Source organism: Plasmodium relictum (assembly GCF_900005765.1).
Source record: "Plasmodium relictum strain SGS1 genome assembly, chromosome: 11".
NCBI lineage: Eukaryota > Apicomplexa > Aconoidasida > Haemosporida > Plasmodiidae > Plasmodium > Plasmodium relictum.
In genome coordinates this window covers 1,304,735-1,327,038 of record NC_041689.1, presented here as the reverse complement: position 1 = coordinate 1,327,038, position 22,304 = coordinate 1,304,735, and the positions used below count along the sequence as shown (strand labels likewise).

At 19.7% G+C, this 22,304-nt stretch overlaps 4 protein-coding genes across 4 annotated transcripts; 1 reads left to right on the top strand and 3 right to left on the bottom strand.

Moving 5' to 3' along the window:
• Positions 1-469: 469 nt before the first annotated feature.
• ApiAP2 (transcription factor with AP2 domain(s), putative) lies at positions 470-10,021 on the top strand (the record flags this gene model as incomplete). The annotated part of the gene is made up of 1 exon (XM_028677627.1): positions 470-10,021. The coding sequence occupies one exon, from the start codon at positions 470-472 to the stop codon at positions 10,019-10,021; it is 9,552 nt and encodes a 3,183-aa protein (XP_028533997.1).
• A 1,863-nt stretch (positions 10,022-11,884) lies between these two features.
• On the bottom strand, positions 11,885-16,270 carry PRELSG_1134300 (myosin E, putative, putative; the record flags this gene model as incomplete). Its single annotated transcript, XM_028677626.1, has 1 exon — positions 11,885-16,270. One exon carries the CDS (start codon positions 16,268-16,270, stop codon positions 11,885-11,887), a length of 4,386 nt encoding a protein of 1,461 aa, XP_028533996.1.
• A 981-nt stretch (positions 16,271-17,251) lies between these two features.
• On the bottom strand, positions 17,252-18,784 carry PRELSG_1134200 (thiamin-phosphate pyrophosphorylase, putative; the record flags this gene model as incomplete). Its single annotated transcript, XM_028677625.1, has 1 exon — positions 17,252-18,784. The coding sequence occupies one exon, from the start codon at positions 18,782-18,784 to the stop codon at positions 17,252-17,254; it is 1,533 nt and encodes a 510-aa protein (XP_028533995.1).
• An 885-nt stretch (positions 18,785-19,669) lies between these two features.
• PRELSG_1134100 (conserved Plasmodium protein, unknown function) lies at positions 19,670-22,237 on the bottom strand (the record flags this gene model as incomplete). Its single annotated transcript, XM_028677624.1, has 1 exon — positions 19,670-22,237. The coding sequence occupies one exon, from the start codon at positions 22,235-22,237 to the stop codon at positions 19,670-19,672; it is 2,568 nt and encodes an 855-aa protein (XP_028533994.1).
• Positions 22,238-22,304: the final 67 nt, after the last annotated feature.

The window sequence follows — 22,304 nt, the reverse complement described above, 5'->3', positions numbered from 1 at the left end:
ATCCTTTTTAGCAATGTCATAATTCACTTTTTTTTTTGATGAAAAAAAAGATAATAGAAAAAAAAAAAAAAAATAGGAAATTTTTTAATTTATTGTAAAAGGGGTAAAAAATAATTAATAAAGGGGAAAAGATTTTATTAAATTAAAAAATGTAATTTAATAAGAAAAAATTTTAAGTAGTTTACTTCAAAAATTATATTATACTTATAAAAAGATAAATAATTTTAAAAAAAAAAATTTTAAGATTATTATTAATTTATTTAAATGTGTTATTAAAAAGTATATGTACATATATATATATTTTTTTTTTCAAATATAATGGAAAATTTGTTATCATATTTTTATTAAATATTTAAAAAATATTGTGATATGTATAATTATAAATAGAAAAAATAAAAGGAAAAAAAATTTTTCTTTTAATTATTTTTTTTTTTCATTTTTTTTTTTTTTAAATTTTTTTTAATGTAAAATGGATAAGTTTATGAAATTAGAAAAATTTAAGCTAAATAATAAAGTAGAGAATTATAAGAATTATATTGATGAATTAAAAAAGGTCTCAAACATGTTTCAAAATAAAAATATTGATTCTTTTGCTTCAAATTCAACAATTGATGAAAATAAAATTATGAATGCAAATGATTTATGCAATTTATGTATTGATAAAAATAGTGAAAAATATAATAAAAGAATAACAGAAAAGGAAACTATGAACAGTAATCATATAAAAGAAAAAAATTTTGCGAAAATTACGAAAAAAAGTTCAGTTATTGATTTTTTAAATACTCCTATTATAAATACAAATGATTGTAATTATATTAATGAAATTGATAAAGAATTAAAAGTTAAAGAAAGTATATCAAATGAACATAGTGATTTTGATACACATATATATGAAAATGAATTTAATAAAACGAATTTGGTAAGTACTAATAATATAGGTGAAGCAAATATAATTCAAAAAGGAGATAAAAATGATTGCATTATGGAAAAATTAAGTGCTCATACAATTTTTTATAAAGATAATAATAGTGGTATTAATTGTAATAATGAAAAAGGTTGTAATTCTAGTTGTAATTACAATAGTAAAAGTTGTATTCTTGTTAAGAATTCAAGAGTAGAACAAAAAGGCAATGAAGATAAATTTAATGAATCACAAAATAATATAAATAATAATTTTAAACTAATGAAATTCTATTTAGAAAAAATATTAGAAAAATCTTTAGATAAAAATATAAAAAATTATTGTCCTAATAATAAAAATTTTGAATTCAATAATTTTTGCAAACATAATTCAGAACTAAATATATTAAATGATTTTCAAATTAATTATGCACTTTTGCAAGACAATATTAAAGAGTTATATAATAAAAGTGTAATTAATGTAAGTGAAACGAGTAAAAAGGAAGTATCACCTAAAGATAGTATTGAAGTAAAAAGTGACATGAACTATAATATCATTGATAGAATAAGTAAGTCTTCAAATATTAATGAGGAGATAAATGATCTACTTCTTACAGGAAATAATATTGTAAAAGATTCAGATTTTAATTATGATATCGTATTTAAGAATATTGCATCAAAAATTTATAATTATTTAAAAAGTTTTAATGTAAAAAAGTTTGACGAAATTAAACAGTCAAATTTAAATAATTATAATAATAGCTCAGAACATTGTAATGTTCATAATTTTTCAAATGATAAAAAAAACATTGAAAAATCAAACATATCAAAAGATTTAAAAATATTTGTACCATTGTTACTGCTTTATATATCAAATACATATTGTGCTAATGAAATAAATTTTATTGATAATAATACAATTGCTCAAAAAAAAAAATTAAAAAAAAAAGTTATTAACGAAATAATTTTTAGTGTTATAAATTCAGATGCTAACAAATATATTGAACAATTATTATGTAGTGTTAAAACTTGCTTTATACAAATACTTGATTATTTAAAAGATTTTAATTCAGAATGGTTAAGACAGAATAATGGAGAAGAATACTTTTATCATTTTCGTAAGATAATTTCTATTGATAGTTCTAATATTGATATTAATTCTGTTATTACTTATGTAAAACACTTGAAAAAAATAAAAAAAAAGTTTTTGAATGGGTTCTCTTCATGTAATAATAATTTAAATAAAAATATCAAAAAAAGAGATAGACGAGTTTTTGAATTATCAAAGAATATTTTATATGAGGAAAATAAGGAAAACATAAATATAAGGAATTATGAATCTTCCCCGAAAAGTATATATAAGGAAAATAGCAATTTGAATAATGAATGTCTAAATAGACCATTAAAAAGAAAATTTAGTGTAAATGAAGAAAGAAGTGTAGATAATAATTTACATAAACAAATTAAAATTGAATCTATTTCTAGTGAAATACATAATAATGAAACATCAAATATAAAAATTGAAAATAAGGTTGTTGATGATAGTAATGTTAACTTATCAACAAATCAGAATACGATTTTGAGTAAAGAAAATGTTATTGATGAAGAAGACAAAATTTATTACGCACCAAGTGATATGAGAACAAGTATCGAAACAATTAATGAAAACATTAAATTAGATAAATATGAAGATGATTTTAAGATGAAATATTATAATGATGATGACAAAAAATTTTTTACAAAAAAAATGGTAAATAATGAAGCAAAAATAAATAATAATAATGAGGATAAAATGAATAATGAACATTATGAAGAATATAAAAAAGAAAAAACAGAAGAATTTAAAGAAGAGAAAAAAGAGTGGAGAAGAGAAAATATAGAAATAGAAGAAAAAGAAAATCAAAATCAAGAGACAAAAGAAGATAAAGTGTCAAACAAACATGAAGATGAAAAGATAGAAACAAAGGAGCAGGAAGAAATTGAGAAAGACATAAAGGATAAAGAAAAAGAAAATGTGTATGTTGATTGTATTAATGTATCAGTTTCTGATAATATAACTAATAAGGAAGATGATAATATTGAAGTTAATAATAATGAAAAGGAACAGGAGAATAAGCTAGATGAAAATGATTTAAAAAAAAGTGAAGTAAAATATTATAGCAATAATGAAGAATCAAATGTCGTGAGTAACAATAATAATTCCATTGAAAATAATTCAAATGAAAATATTTCGACAAATATAGAATTATCTAATGCTAAAGATCAAGTTTTAAATGACAAATGTAATACACCAAATGATAATTTGGTATCAAATGAAAAAAAGACAAATTCTTTATCAAACGAAAAATTATTCAATCATTATGAAGGGAATTTTAATCCAATTCATAAAAGTAGTCATTCTTCAAATAATTCAATATTGAATCATAAAAATGATAATATTAGTTTAATGAATGAAAAGAAAATATACAACAATGATCTCGAATGTATACCAACCAATACTTATTCTAACTCAAAAATAGAAACAAAAACTGATAGTATTCCATTTAGAAATGTTTCGTATTTAAATATAAAACAAAAAAATAAAAAAATAAAAAAAATGAGAACATATTATTTAAATAAAATTATTGGTTTCTTATTTAGTCAAAATATATTTAACTATTCTTTAATTTTTACTCCCATTTTAAAAAATGGAGGTAATGTATCTTTAGTACATGAAAACATAATAAACAATATAATTTTGAAATTGAATAATCTTAGGTTGGTAGAAATAGAAAATCAAAAGGTGAATAATTTGACTTTATATAAAAATCTTAATATTAAAGAACAAGAACAACATATAAAATACTTATTGCATGATGGTTTTGAAAGTAGACTACTGGAAAAAGAAATAAATAAAAAAAAAATAGGAGAAAGAGAAGTCTTTGACATGAATATAATCAATAAAGAAAAACACGAATTGAATGAAGATCAGGAAAAAAAAAATATAAATATGGAAACCATTAAAAATAATGCACTTGATAAGATTAGTAATTTAAATATTTCCTTTCCAGATGATATAAAGGAAAAAAATATCTTTAGTTCGGGTAAAGATATAAAAGTAAACTCTCAAAAAAATGATGAAATTAATAACAGTATAAATACCATTATTAATAGTTTAATAAAAAATAATAATAATGTTAACAATAGTGATAACATTTACAATGTAAATAGTAATTTAAATAGTATAAATCACAATAATAACAATAATAGTAATAGCAATATTTATGATTACAAAAATAATCTTAATGATTATATTAAAGAAATGCTAATCCAATATAGTATTTATAACAAATATGTTAATAACAATAATATTAATCCGAATACAAGTGCTAATACAGCTAATAATAACAATATTTCTCTAAGTAATAATGAAAATAATAATAATAGTAATAATGATGATGATAAAAATAATAATGATATTAATAATAATAATGATGATGAAAATAATAAGAATGATAATAATAATGATCAAGGTAATAAAAATAATAATAATAATAGTAATTATAATACTACATTTGATGATAATGTTGCAGATAGTAATGAAAATAAAAATACAAACGAAGATCATACTCCACCTAACTTTGATAATGATAATAATAATAACGTAAATACAAGCAGTAATTTTAATAAAAAAAATGATGTGTTACATAATAACATTAATGACAATTTTTTAAATAAGGAAAATTTTTTAAAATTATTAAAGTGTTATTTAATAAATAAATCCAATCAATCAGAAATAAGTAAGTCTAATCAACGGGCATATCATCATTTAGAAAATGATAATTATAATTATGACAATGCAGTAAATACTAATGAAGAAGATACGTGCGATAAATTATATTTAAATAATAGCACATTGGATTATTTATTAAATAATTCAAAAAATCAGAATTGCTATAATAATTGCAATCATAATAAGAAATTCAAATATATAACAAATAACTATTTTTTAAAAAATAATTCTCCAGATACAAATAAAGTGAATGCATGTAACTTTATGTGTAAGAATAATTATCTGTTAAGTGAAGATAATGCGGAAAACAACATGTTAAGTGATAAAAACAATTTATATTCATTGAAAACATTGAATGATTTGAAGCATTTATATAATTGTTATAGTAAGAATATAAATATGTGTAACAATAAGAAAAATTCTTTTTGTGATATGAATGTGAATCATATAACTAATTCTTTATCAGATGAAAAAAAAATAGATAATATAAAATTAAAAAATTTGAGTTTTAATAATGAAATCAAACAGAAAAATTGTTTACATAATGATTGCAGTGATAATAAATTATATTCTTGTGATTATAATTGTAAATCGAATATTTTGAATTTAGTTAAAAATAAAAATTTAAATGTGTATAATTTATCATATGATAAAACTTTCCTTGATTCTAATTATCTGGATGATAATAATAATAATAATATAAATAATTCAGTGAATTTGAATAATTCAAACTATAATGGCAATATTTCACATAATACTAATAATAATAATAACTTTAATTATAATAATAATGTAAATACCAATAACTGCTCCTGCTGCAAGCATAAAAGTTTAATGAATAATAAAATAAATAAAAATTTCCTGAATAATTTTGTGAATATGAAAAATATAAATAATAATGTTGATAAAATAAATAAGGATATTCTAGAAAATTATTCTTATGAAAGTATACGAAACAATGGATACTCAGATTTAAAATCGTCATATAATAAAGTGATAGAGGAAGATATGAAAAATTATAGTGGTTTACCTCTCTCTTCTCCTTGTGTAAATTTATGTAATAATAATCTCTTAAAATTATCATATTTATATGATCTATTAGAAAAAAATAAAAATTTATCATTAAATGATATATCTAATGATATGAATCAATATTTAAATAAGTACTTTTCAAGATATAACAATTGTTTAGATAGAAAAAAGAATTGTAAAAATAGTAATAGTGATGGAAATATAAAAAAAAGGGAGATGAATAATAATTGCAAATTATATGAACAAAATTTGAATTTTTTAAATAATGGATTAAATACAAAGAAAGATAATATAAATTTTACAACAAATATAGAGGAAGAAAGCCCTATATCTTATGAAAAAGATAATAATGAAATAATTTATAGAGAACATTTTAAAAATGATAAAAATTATTATTTATATGATGAAGAAAGTCAGAAGAATGAAAATAATATATCACAATATAATAATGAAAAGAAGAAATTGGATGAAGAAAAAATGAGAAATTGCTTATCATCATTATATAACTCAGTAGTATATAAATCAGGTTTTTATACGAACGATAATTCAAATAATAAAAATACGAAAACTAAGAAAAGTAATAACTTTTGTGAATACTTATCTAACTTTAGTTATTCTAATTTAAATGAAAATAGTAGTGAGAATATAAATCATATTGATGAACTTGGAAAATTTCTATTGGTTAGAGGTGATAATAATGAAAATGCATTGAATATATATAATAACAATGTTGAACAATTAGAAAATAAAATGTTTTATGATAATAAATTGAATAGTTCTTCCCTTTTTTCAAGTAAAGATTTAAATAATTCAATAGATTTATATAATGACGGAAGTAGCAATGAAGATTTACAAGAACATTTTAAGAGAAAAAGAGAAGGAAAGGGAGATAGTTTGGAAAAATTGGATCAAGAAAAAGAAAAACTTTTATTAATAGAAAAAAGAAAAGGTATGGAAGAAAATAAAGATAGTGAAGGAAATTTAGATATAGGTAAAATAGATGAAAATGATAAAGAATTAGGATTAGTGAGTAGCTTATATGGAACTAAAAATAAGATAGATAATAAAAATTCCTATTTAAATAATGGAAATAACAACTCTAGTTATAATATTATGAAAATTGGTAAAAATAAAGAAATGAAAAATAATGAAGAACATTTAAATAATTTAGATACATCAAAATTGGGAATTAAGGAAGATAGAAATAAAAATGTCGATTTCTTTTTAAACAATTTTTCATTAGAATACGGTAGAGGAAGAAGAACAAAAGTTATAAACCAAAATTATTTGAAGAATTATGAATTTGAAGCAAACTTTTTTGGAAAAAGAGATAATAAATCATCGGGAAATGCTGATTCAAATAATAAAATGAATGGTGTATGTGTTATTTCTAACACTAATAATAGCAAAGACAAATCGAAATTAAATAATGAATCATTATCCGCAGTTAAGGAAAATATAAATAATAAAGGAGTTAATACAAGAAAAGTAAATACCAAATTAAGAAATAATATAATTGATATGAACGATAACTATGAGTTTAAGTTATCGGCATCAGAATTAAAACCACAAAGGGGAGTTTATTTTGATCGATCTCAAAAGGCTTGGATTGGGAGCTGGTATGAAGAGGGGAAACAAATTAAAAAACGATTTAAAATAAAATATTATGGATGGGATGAAGCAAGAAATTTAGCTACTAAAGCAAGATTCGCATTTGAAAATAGAACAAAAAACTTAAAAAATAAAAAGAATAATAATAATAATAATAGTGCAATTGTAAATGAATCTGTTAATATCAATACAACTGATGAAAATATACATAATATCAATAATAATAATACTTCTTTTTGTAATAACGATAATACTACTAACATCGTTAATCATAATATTAGTAATCCTAATAATATTGATAATTTAAATAATTGTAATGTTAACCATTTGAATAATACTTTTGAAGAAGATATGAATAAAAAAAGTGTTAGCAAAAGAACAATATTAAAAAATAATAACGAAAATTTGGATGATTCTAATAATATGAATGTGAATAAAAAAGATGGCAAGAAAAATATGCATAATAGTAATAATAATAAAACTTATGAAGAAAATAATTGTAAAAACAATGAAATTTATAGTAATAAAAATAAAGAAAATAAAATATTATCTTCAGAAGAAAAAAAAAATGAAAATAATGTATATATAGACAACGTAAAATATAATAATGTAGATACACCTTATAATATAAATAATTATAATATTCATATCAAAGAAGAAAGTATAAATGTTCTAAATAATAAGGAATCTTTTAATTATGAACAAGGAGTATTTGACAAATTTGGATATGAACAAGATTGTAATAAATATGATGTAAGAAGTAATGAAAAAAATGATGATCATTGTAAAAATGAGTTATCACATGAAAATTTTAATTTTAAAAATGAAAATAAAAGTATAAATGAAAATTCATTTAATGAATGGAATAAAGATCATGCAGCAAATAATCTTTTGAAAGAAGACTATAATAATAATAATAATAATAATAACCTTGACCCAAACGAAGAAATAATAGGAAACAAGCATGATAATTGCTTATTGAAAAATAATGAAAATAATACAAGAGATAATAATAATAATAATGATTCACAAGAATCTCAATTTTGTGATCAAACTTTTATGAAAGGAAATCAGAATAATATTCCTTATAGTAGTTACTATGGATCAAATTTAGTTGATAAAAACAAAGAACAAGTTTGTGACGATAAGAAAAATAAAAAGAATGATAATTTTATAAATGAAAATGGCCGAAACAATTGCAAAATAGATTTTAATAATGGCAATGATAATGACAAAATAAATAATAGTACAAGAGAAATAAATGTAAATTATGACTGCTGTAATCATTTAAATAATAGTAATAATAATAGCGTGAGAAAAGAGAAAATATTAGATAATTTAGATAACAAAAATAGAAATATGTATATGAAATATTGTAATTCCAAATCTTTAGAAAATGCACTAAATTATGCTAAATCTAATAGTAAAAAATTGTCTGACAATAATATATTAGAACAGTCTGTTAAATTACCACAGGGTGTGTTCTATCAAGATTCTAAGAAAGCATTTTGTGCTAATTGGTATTCAAATGGGAAACAAGAAAAAAGATATTTCTCTATTAATAAATTTGGGGAAGAAAGAGCTAGAAATTTAGCTATTGCTGCTAGAAAAAAATTTGAACATATATATAAAAAAAATAATTCAAATAGAAAAGATTTATCTTCGTCAATTATGAAAAATAGCTCTAATGACAATGGTGGGGGGGATATGTATCATCTAGATGACTACAATATAAATAAGAGTAATATAATTCATAATAATTTAAACATTATAACGAAAAAAGTAAGTATGAATAATAAAGTAGGATCATCCCCATTACCAATTAATGAAGATTTACATTTTGTAGGAAATAACTATATAAATAAAAATTATATGAATTATAAGGATAATATTTACAATAATTTACCTTTAAGTATGGATGATCGTAATAGTAGTATTGGTACTGTTAATAAGAATAGTTCTATTACTAATATTAGTAATAACAATGATAATAATAATATAATAAATAATGCAACTAATAATAATAATAGTGATGATATGATGGATAAGGATATTGATGAGTCCATTAATAATGATAATAATAATAATAATACAGAAAACAACAATATCAATAAAGAAACTAATAATAATGATAATAAAGCATCACCAGGTTTGTTAAATAATAGGAGCAATGTGTATATAAATAAAAATGATATATCTTCTAATATATGTGAAAATAATTGTGAAGTTTATAACACTTCTAACCAAACAGGTGATAATATTTTATATATATCACCTAGTGAAAAAATAAACAAAGAAATAACAAACGAAGAAACCAATGTTATTACTCCTAATTATGATCAATCATCAAAGGATTTATCTTCTCCTGATTATTATAATAAGCATTCACAAAAAAATATTTTTAATAAAAATGTAAAAAAAGAAATTGATGATATTAATATGTATAATAAAATAGAAAAACCAAGTTCTACTCCTGCGGGAGTTTATATGATTAGAATAAATGGCATTGTTCAAGCTTGGAGAGCTGAATGGAGAAGTCCAAGCGGATGTAAAAGAACAAAGAATTTTGGTATTAATACGTATGGAAGTAGTTTAAGTAAAAAATTAGCAATTGAAATGAGAGCAAGAATGACAGGAGAATGCTTAGTTTCAGATGATGGTACAGTTTTCGATTATGCAAATAAAAAAGGGACAAACAATAATTAAAAAAAAAAAAAATAATAAATAAATAAATAAAATAAAGTATTAAATATATTCGTAAAGTACTGAAACCGACATAAAACTATACTTTATTTATAGTTAAGAATATTTTATTTTTTTCCTGTATAAAGTTGTATTAATATATATAAAAAAAAAAAAATGTAATATATATAATATAATAATAAAATATTTATATAAAATGATTGAAAGCATTTATTAGTTAATATTTATCAAGAGGACTAATATGCGAATATTTTATGTATAGATATATTGTATATATTTAAACATATACTAAAATTTTATATTATTTCAATTATTTTATAAAATAATATAATAATTACTAATAGAAGTTATATATAGTTTTTGATAGAATTGATTAATTTAAAAGTTTAACAATATTTTATGAATGTTACACTATAATAGATTTTTTTAGAGATTAAATAAATCTACATGTTCATTTTTTTATATTTCCATTTTTTTTTTAAATAAAATGTTAAAGTAATGATTTTAAATGTTTTGTATTATATATATGTGATCATCTATATAAATTTTAAATTTAATGTAGAACAAAAAAAATAAGGAATAAAAAAAAAAAAAATTTTATTTCATATTTTTACATCTGAAATTTTTTTTTTTTATCTATTTGTTAAAGTTTTTCATCAAACACCGCATTTTATTTTGTCACATTAGTGATCCTTTTTTTAAGAATTTTTAAGTGCTTTATGTTCATATATATATATATATATATATATATATATATATATATATATATTATTTAAATTTTTTTTTATTTTATTTTTGTTATATTTTTGAATATTAAAATAAAAATATTATATAATTTGTCAAAAATAAAAATAACATATATATATGTATATATATATTTATTTTTTAATAATAATATATGTTTAAAGCCTATTGTACTTCTTGTATTTAATATTAAAACTTTATTTTTAAAAGACATATTTTAAGAAATATTTAAATTATAATACACTACTTAAAGAGTGAGTATAATATTTTTATGATATTATATTAAATTTCAATTAAAAATTTAAAGCATTGTAATTAAGGAAAATGTTTTATGGAAATTTTTTTTTTTTTTAAATATATACAATCTATAGTTTTTATTTATATTATTTTTTTTTTCCATTCGACATATTTTAAGTTGGCTTTTAATTTTTTTTGTTGTATTCTTTTTTTTTTAATTAAACAAGAAAAATAATAAAGAAACAAGTCGATTTCATATTTTTTTTTTTGAAATTTATAATTTAATTAAAATTTATAATGGGATATTGCTTAATTGTTTAATCATATCGTTTGTTATATATAAAATGATATTAAAAAAAATCATGAAATAAAATTAAATTAGTAAATTATTGCACATTTAAACTTATTTATATTCCTTTTTCCTTGAACTTTTTTTCAAATTTTTTTAAAAAAATATATAGTTTATCTAAACATTATTCTTTTAGTTACATATAACTATGTATAAATAAAATATATTCAAAAAAATTAAAAGAAGCTAATTTTTTTCTAATTATCTATAAGAAATAATTTAACTGTACATTGGTAAATAGAAAAAAAAAAAAGTGAATGTGTTTTATAATAGTCTACAAATAGACACAAAATAACTTATTTATATTTCATATAGTTAATATAAGTAGTAAACATATATATTATAAATAGCAAATTTAAAAATATATTTAAAAAAAAATATTATTGAATGTAAATAAAAAGAATAGAATGAAATGTATTTTTACAGCAAAAAAACAAAAAAAGCAAACATAATTCATCAGTGAAGACAAAATAAAAAAAAATTAATATGAATTATTATTTCGTAATTTATAATAATAGAATTGAAAAAAAATAAAATTATGAGGGTGTTTCAAATAAAATAACATTATATTTTTTATTTTTATTTTGGACTGTCATTCTTAAGTATCGGTTTTTAACAATATTAACTATACCTGCAAATGATTTTTCTGTTGAAATAAAAACACACCATGTCCCATCTTTTTCGTGATAAAAATAAGTAGCTAAATTTAGCAAGCTGTATGATAGATCTTCCATGCTTATGTCGGGATTATTAATAAATTCATTAATAACATGTTGCTTAAAGTTATATTTCATTTTATCATCCATATAGGAGAAATCAGTATTTACATACGTTATATTTCTTGTACTCAAAATTTTGTACTCTATAGATCTATAAAAGGATCTAGCACTTAAAAAATCGAATTTATTAACTTTTCTTGATCGATAACAAAGTATTTTATAATGATCCTTAAGATATTTTTCATCAACATTATTAGAAACATAAATTTCATGTACTTTTTTATTTTCTGGTAAAGATAAATATTCTACAACATTAGTATTTCCATATTCACAAACTTCTTGGTTAACTTTTTTAATGGGATGAAATTCTTGACTGTACATTATTCTATCCTTTAATCTATTGCATTCTTTTGTTAAAATCAATTCATCTTCTTTAGTTGTATATGATATAAAATAACAATCTGATGAACAAAGAAATATATTCCACTTATTACCATGTATTTTCCCTATATCATTTTTTATTTGTTTTAGAATATTCATAACGATTTGTTTTTCATTTGAGTTATATATATATAGGTCATTTAACCTATCTAATAATTCAAGTTTCTCATTTGTATTTTTAAATTTAAGACTAGAGATACAGTTCACAGAATCATTTTCTTTTACATTATCTATCTTTTTCTCAATAGAATAATTTTCGTGAACTATCTCTTTTGGATCATTATAATTATTAACTAAATTATTCATGAGGCATATTAAATTACTTTGGCAACATAAGGGATAATTTATACTTTCAGAATAATTAAAATTTATAGTTTTATCAAGTGTAAAGTTTTCATCCATATTATCTTCATCTACTGTTTCACCAAAAGAACATTTACTTTTTTCAACAAATGTGTTATTTTCATCTTGATATGTTAAATCATCAAGTTTTGTACTATTGTTTTCGTTTTCATTTATTGTATCCTCTATTATTTTATCTTCATTTACCTCATCTTTATTTTCCTTGCTTTCATTTATTTCATCTACTTTTATCTCACTTTCACTTATTTCATCTTTATTCAGTTTATCTGCATTTATCTTACTATTATTTGTTACATCTTCATATATATTACCCTCATTTATATTTTCATTTTTCTTATCTTGATTTTCTGATTTGATATCATCAAAAATATCTTTTTCATTATAAAAATTTTCCATACCCAAATTAAATACACTATCTTTTTTCAATTGGTCATTTATAGGATCAAACTCTTTTAATGCTTGATGTATTTGATTTAATTTTTTGGTATACATAGTTACACTATTGATAAAATTCATTATTCCATAGGTGTTACGAGAATTTTTATTTGATTCATTTTTCTCAATAAATCTTGACTCCATATTTAGTAGTATATTATTTTTTTCATTGAAAGATTTAAAATCAACATTTTTTGTTTTGCTTTTACAATTCTTATTAAAATAAGAAGTGTTATATTTATTATATTCATCTAAAGAAAATTTATCATCATTTAATGTATCTTCATTTTTTAAATCTACTATGTCCGAATATACACTTAATAGCTCCTTTTCTTTTTCATCTCTGTCATTATATTCAATATTAATTTTTGTGTTATAGGATTGTATAATTTGTTCCTGTTTTTCCATTTTTATATTTGATCTTATTATTTCTTTTGAATATGATTTCTTTTCTGTTACTTTTTCTAATTCAAGTGCCATTTTTTTTTCACTTGATAATTCTGATGAACTATCTTTGCTATCAATAGTTTCAGATATTTTATATTTTGAAAGATTATAAGACATTAATATTTTCAAAGATTGATCATTTAGAAAAATCATATTCTTTCCTATGCACCAATCCTTTGGGCTTATATTATAAGAATTTAACAGATTTTCAATGCTTTCTCTATTAATCATTTTTTTCATATCATTTTCATCAATCGTTTTATTATTATTTTCACACAAATATCTAAAAGTTTCTAAAAATTCTCTAAAGCAAAATATATATGGAAAATATCCATTTTTTAATTGTGATAATTCAAAAATATGAAATTTATTAAGTTGATTTAAGACAAGTTTTTTATCAAAATTTAATTTATTTTTATTTTCATATGGATTTATGCACAATATAAAGTGACAAAAGGTTAATTCAACTATTTTAATTAATTCTACTAAGTTGTTTCTTAATAATGTAACTAACATCTGATCTTTAGACTTGTATTCTTTTTTAGATAAATTACATTGAGAATATATATTATATCTTACATTATCTTTCATAATTTTTCCGCTTTTATCATAGTTATAGAAAGAGCATAATTGTTGCATGTATGTGCTATCAGACTTTTTAATCATTTCAATAAAATTACAAGTTAAAATATCAACATTTTTATCTATGAAATTTTCAGTTATATAATTGATTTCTTCATTGGAATGAACAATAACAAATGAATTATTTTTTTTCATTGGGTTTGTTTTTATATATTCATTATTATGAAATTTTTTCATAATTAACGAACATAAATTATTTTTTTCGAAAGTTTTTTCTATGCATGCGTTTTCTAAAAAGGAGAATAAAGATTCTTCCCTTGAAACTAATAGTTTAAACAAATTTTCATTATCTATATAATTTAATTTATTTGATTCTATATCTTCATCTTTGTAAATTTTTAGTCTTTTCTTAAAAAAAAAATCGACATATATTTTTCTTATAGCTTCATTTGTGGTATTTATCAACAACTCATTTAGTGAATTTTCTTTTAAGTTTTCAAAATATATTACATCAAGTATATTTATACATGGATCATTTTTTTTTATATTTTTTATGTTACTTTTGCTATTTATTTTAAGAATTATCCAATTAAATAATTCTTCATAACATGTTTTTATAAAACATTCAATTCTTTTTTTGATTTCTGCTTCATTGTAGGCTCTTGAGTGTATCACGTCATCACATATATCATTTTTTGTAAAATAATTTAAAAGAATCTCAGGATTAATATTAAGTAATTTACTTGCAACTAGAAATATTTTTGTATTATCATCTATTGATTGATTATAAAAATCGTGCTCTAATTTTGTTTGTTCTTTTTCATAATTTATAGGGATTTGTATTATAAAATTTGGGTTAAGGATGTTCTTATCAGAATTTTTTAAAACTTTAATGTTTCCTAATAATAACAATGCTGAAAGAACAGAAAAGATAAGGCCAATTTCTTTTTCATCTTCAAATATGTATTGTAGAGATTTCAGTAATTGTGAAAATCCAAGTTCATCATCAGATTTTTTACGTTCGTTTTCATTTTTTAAAATGTTATAATCTTCAATATTTTTTAAAAAATATTTCCTTTTAAAAATTTCATCTGATCCATTTAAGATATAATAAAATACATTAAAAGAACTTTCATTTAGTCCTCTATTTATTAAACGCTCTTTATCCAATAAAAGTTTTTTAATTTCGTAGGAACTAACTTCTTTATCATTCATAAATATTGTATATAATTTCACAAATCTACTACAGTTCTTATTTTTTTCTGTTTTAGCATTTCCAAATGCTTCTATAATATAATTGGATAATTTTAATATTTCTGAAACATTGCTTTCCTTATTATTAGCTGAAGACTTTTCTTTATTCTTAGTATATGAAAGAAAATTTATAATTTTCTTTGATATTTCACTTCTACCTGATCCTGATTCACCAGTTACAATAATAGATTGACTTTTTTTTAAATTATTTAAATTATTTAAAGCTATATTTGCTACATTATACACATTCAAATCTAATTCTTCAATATTTCTATTGAACTTGTATTTCTCAATTATTTTCTCATTATCATCATTTATATTTTTATTTGCGTTAATATAAATTAATAATGGTCCCATTTTTGTATAAAATATTTCATTTTTGTATCTTTCATATAAATGATGCAAAACTGTAGGATCATTTATATATTTTAATTTAATTATATCATCTTGATCTAATGGAAATTGTTGTCTATTTGCTTCATATAAATTTTTTGAATCACATACAAAAGTGCAGCCCTTGTCACCATTTTCGCATTCAGTCAATAACACTTGTTCATCATTTTTTTTTTCAATTACATTACATAAACTATATAATAGATCATTTTGCTCTATTGTAGAAGGGCTATTATTGCACCACACTAATTTCTCTTCATTTAGATTAAAATTTTCAGAATTATTCATTGTGCAAAAATATAAGTAAAAAAGTAAAATAAAATATATATAATATATAAAAATATAAACAAATATAGAAAACAATTATTAATTATAATCAAATGAAAATTATGTTAAATAAAAAAAAAAAATTTTAAATATAACAAACGTATATATATTACATTTTTTTAATTTTATATTAAATATTTTAACGTGACACCCTAAAGTTTTTCTTTGAATATTACATTTTTTATCATTACATTATAAATAATATGCCCATGAAAAATATATATATATACATTTATAAAATTAAATACCAAAAAAAAAAAAAAAACTAAATATATATTTATTAGGCATCTTCCACAAAAAATTAATAAAAATATTATATATATATTAATAATAATAATTTTCAAAAAGAAATTTCAAAAAATTTAATTCTATTCGTTTCTTTTTTCATTGGTGAATTAAAATTTAGTATAATGAAATTTAATTACTATTATTATTATCTTTTTTATTATATGTTTTTTAACTTTTTTTTTTTTTTTAGCTAGTTAGTACACATTTTTATTAGAAAAAAAAATGCACTTAATTGCTAATATAAAGAAGCGTGGAGAGTTAAAAAAAAAAAAAAAATTAAGATTCATGAGAATAGAATCAAAAGTAAAAAACATTGATTGTAAAAAAATTTAGTACTCTTTTCACTACTTTAATAAGGAAAAAATATATAATTTTTTTTTAATTTATATAGAATAATTCTTTAATTAATATGTAAAGAGTTGTAAATAAAGGTTTTACAATTTAAAAAAAAAAATAAAAAAAAAAAAAAAATTAGTATGGATAATTTTATAACAGTAAAAATGAAATAAAGATATGAAAAAAATGCTTTCACATAACATTGTTTTATATATGTAACAAAGCAAAAATAACATAGAAAAAATGAAAATTTAAAAAGTCGAAAAAAAAGAACGGAAACAATAAGAAAAATAAAAATAAAATATTTTTAATTAAAAGTCAAATTTTTATAACGTGATTATTTCCTAAAAATTTTATAGAAGTATCTATTGCACCAATATATTTCAATAATTTGTCATCATCAGTATTATTACTTTCAGTTATAATTTTAGATAAAAATTGAGGTACTAATTTTTCTTGAATAATTAAAAAATACGATAATAATAACGCTAAATATATAACTTTATCATCATTAGAAAAATTGTTTTTTAAAATTATATTAATGAAATTATCCGTATATTTTATAGAAGCATCTTTCATATCATATTCAAAATGTTTAAATGAGTTATAACCAACATGAGAATTTTTCTTTATTAAAAAAAAAAAATTTAGCTTAAAAAAATTAGGTTGAAAATTCTTTTTAAACAATTGAAGAATTTCTTCATCAATAAAAATAAATATTTTATTTTGAATGTTTTCGTTTTTATTTTTTTCTATCCATTTACTCACACACCCTCCTCCACATTGTAAATTATTTACATTAAAGGAGCTTTTATCATCTGAATATAAAAATTTGGAATGATAAAGGTAAACTTTTATTTTATCATTATTTTTTAATGATTGATTTAATTGTAGAATTCTAAGTTGACATTTATTTATAAAAAAATTAAGAATGTTTTTTTTTATATTAGAGTTTGTAACTACTTCATCTATATAACTTTTATTTTTTTGTTCTTTCTCTTCTAATATATTTTTCAAACTTACTTTCTCATTATTTGTAATTTTATAAAATAAATATTTAAGGAAGTTGCTGTACATATTAATAAAAGCAACATTATAGTTAATTTTATATTTATCAATTACAAATTTCAATTTAAGTGAATTTATCATTGGATTGCAATTTTCACCAATAATTCCCGAGGCAATAGCTACACCTGAGCATTTATCATAAAAATTTGTCATAGTTTCTTTTATATTCATAGTATTAATACCTCCTATTAATAAAATAGGGGGTATACCAACGTATGGAGAAATTTTCCTTTTTTCTTGAAGATATTTTATTTTATATTGTAAAGTACATATCTGTTCCTTTAAACCTTGTGTATACGAGGTGATTGTTTTTTTTGTTTTCGAATCATATAATGTATTTTCATGAGCTATATAATCTACATTATTATTTAAGGCCATTTCAATATCTTTTTCATCACTAAAATTTATAGTAGCACCTATAATTTTTTTTTCTCCTAATATGTTTCTAGCTATATTAAGAGGCATATCAGTTTTTCCTAAATGAACTCCATCCGCATCAATACTTAAACATATATCTAATCTATTATTTATAATTAAAGGGATATTATGTTGAAGTAATTTATTTTTTACCTTAACAGCCATATTATAAAAATAAATATCATCGGATTTTTTTAACCTTAATTGTACCAAACTAACACCTCCTAAAACTCCTTCAATTACTTTGTCAATAAAATGTTGACACGCATTTTCTTTATCTTTTAAAAATTTATCATCGGTAACTAAACATAATGAATAATCAATTCTTCTTTTTACTGATTTAAAAAGATTATAACTTTTCCTCATTCTATGTATCTTAAACTTGACAGTAATTTTATTATAAAGAAATTAATTAGAAGAAATGTATTAAGTGTACATATATATTCATAGTAAATAACTCTATTACAATAAAAATTATTCTTGTTGGAATAAGCTTTATTTAATTATGAAAATTAATTCATAATTTATAAAATTTCTTTTAAATGTTTTTTTGCACATTTTTTAAGTTTTTATTTTGTGTTTTATTTTTGAAAACCGATTAAGATTATCTAAATTTTTTTTTTTTTTACCCAATATATTTTTTTGTTATATATTAAGAAAATCCTTAAATCTTTTTTTTTAATTTTTAAAATAAAAAAAAATAAAATTTTTTTAAGATTAAAAATATTGTTTACCACTATTTATTTTGTTTTTCTATATTAATTTTCATATATAATGGAAGAACATTTTCAAAAAATATTTTTATATATAAGAAAAAAAATGCAAAATAACTTTTATGATTTTCCACTTAAAACATATATATGTTATATAAAAAATTATAATTATCTAAATAAATGAAATAAAAAAAAAAACTTAGTCACTATTATCAATATTGTTTTTAATAGTTAAAAAAAAAAAGGAAAAAAATGGACAAAAAAAAAAAAAGCATACATTTTATTTATTATAGTTATTTCTCATTATCTATATGTGTGACAATAATTCTTTTAATTTTTTTTTTTTTTTTTTTATTTGAAGAGTTTATTGAATTACCTTTCATTGTAACAACTACTATTTTTTATTTTTGAAACTTTTATAATTCCCTTGTATTCTCTTGATTTTTTCTTTTATATATGTATGCATACATCTATTATTCTTTCAATGATTTTGTTGTTTAAAACTGTTTTTTTTTTTTTTTTTTAATCAATTTTATTTCTATTTATTCATGTACGTGTTATAGAAAGCATTTAAGTTTTTTTCGTTTTTCAACGCTAATATATTTTTTTCATTTTTACAACATTTTTTAATATTACTTATAGTTATTTTTTTCAAATTACTGTTGGTTTCTAGCAAAGCATTTTGTGAGCATTCATAAATATTTTGATGAAGCTTATATTTATTTTTCAATTCTTCCGTAATTTGTTCTCTGTTTTCACAGAATTGTTTCTCTTTATTTTTAAGAGTATTATATCTTTCTATTAGTTTATTTTGCTTTTCTAATAATTCTTTTTTTTTATTTATTAATTCCTTCTCATATAATTTCATATCTTTAGTGGCAAAATTAAATGGTAAAGTATGAATATTTTTTTCTTTTAATGATTCATACATTAATTTAATTTCTTCTATAGTGCGCTCTTGGAGATCTCTATCTTTCATTAAATTTTCTTTGTCTTCTTTAAAATCTTCATTAAATATAATTGCACAATTTAACATTTTACTATTAGCAACTAAAAGTTCTTTGTAGAGAGTTTTTTTTAATTTTACTAGTTCTTTATCATTATTCATATATTTTATATAATTAAAGATTTGTTGCTTCATAGGTATAGTCATTAGTGATATTAAGTTATTATCTACTTTTTTTAATATTTTATCTAATTCCTTTTTTTCGTAATAAGGATATATATTCATATAATATGTTTCGTTTTCATCATTCAAGTAGTTATCTTTTATGTATTTGTATGAATTCATAATATTAAGAATATTTTCAGTAGGATTAAAAGTATTTAAATTATAAATTGGTAAAAAATTCTTTATTTTATTCAAGAGCAATGAATTTTTATCATTTTTCAGAATTATTCTAAATGGTGAACCTTTTACATGAAATCCATTTAAAGTTACTCTAATTTCTCTATAAGTATTATTACTATTGTTTATGTTATTATTATAAGCATTATTATTATTCCTATTTAAATATTTATAAACTACTTCGTATATGCCATTATTTAAATCATTTATTTCAGTTATTTTAATATCACCTAAACCCATAACTTCATAGGTGTTTTTTCCTTCATTTATTTTATTATTATAAGCATCATAACTTTGAATGAAAAAATTACTAAATGTTTTGTTTTCTTCTTCATCATCATAGCATTTTAAAATATTCATATTTACTTCATTATATGATTGTCTATTTATGTCACAGTCATTATTAATATCACTATCTGAAGTAATAGGATATTTATTTGAAATAAAGGAACAGTAAGTGTTGTCAGTATCACAAGATATATCATTATTACTTTCTTTATCAGAGTAAGAGTTAGTTAAATTAAAATATATTTCATCAAAGGAGTCATTATATATATTATTTAAATTTTTATTACTATATATTTCTTTTTTTGAATTTTTTTGAATTTTTTTTCTATATTTTTTCTTATTTGGTGTAGGTATAATTATTTTATTGTTTAAATCTTTATATACAATACAGTTGGAAGCATAAGCCACTGATGGTTTTATATGAATAAGATAAGGCGAATTTGCTACAGGTTTTTTTTTATGAAAAATAGATAAATAATAATATCCAGTTCTTCTAATGTTGAAAGATATTACATATGAACCATTTTTTAAATCACGTATATTACATTTTAAACCGTTTTTAATTAATTTTATATTTTCATCGTCATATTCTGAAGGATCAAATATATAGCATTTTTTGATTGTTTCATTATAAATATTATTTTCATAAAAATAATCACTTTTTTCTCTAAAAATACTTTCATTGTAACAAGTTGCTTTTTTAGAATTGTTATTTTCACAAGAATTAAAATTTTTATTCAATAGCTTACTTTCTTTGATACTATAATTTTCATTTCGTTGATTTTTCTCATAAATAGAAACTGAATTATTTGAATTAGGTTCGTCAAAGAATGCATTAGTCTCATTTATTTTTTTTTCTTTTATATCTTTATAATTAGAAAAATTAGCATTGATATTATATTTATTATGATTCAAATTTATCAGATCGTAGTGTTTTTGATATAGATATTTATTATATAAATTATTGTTTATAAAAATATCATATCCATTTTCTTCGTTTGAAGATTCTTTTATATAATTTAAATTATCTACTTCATCTTTTCTTTTTACAAAAGCCTCAAAATTAGAGTTTTCTATATATATGCATTCTCCCATTTTATTTAGTGTTTCCATTATAACCTCATTAAGCATGCCGGCTCTACCTTCACGTAGGTTAACACCTTTAACCTTACATAATCTATTGTCTATTTCTAAATTTGATAATTTTGTAAATTCAATATCATTGTTTTTATTTCTATCATGATAATCTTTTATTTTGTTAGTTTCATTCCCTAAATTCTTATTTGCCAAATCATCACACTCACTTATTAGTTTTTCAATATATATTTTTCCTATGCAATTACTTGTATATAAATATTTTTCATTTATGTTTTCATGTTTTATATTATTTTTTGTTATTATTTTTTTTTTTCTCGTAGAATCATATTTTAATATATTATTTAATTTACTGATACAATTAGAATTATTCATAACTCATAAATACAAAATACGAATTTAAACAGAGAAAAAGTAACGGAAGGTTAAATAATAGTAAGAT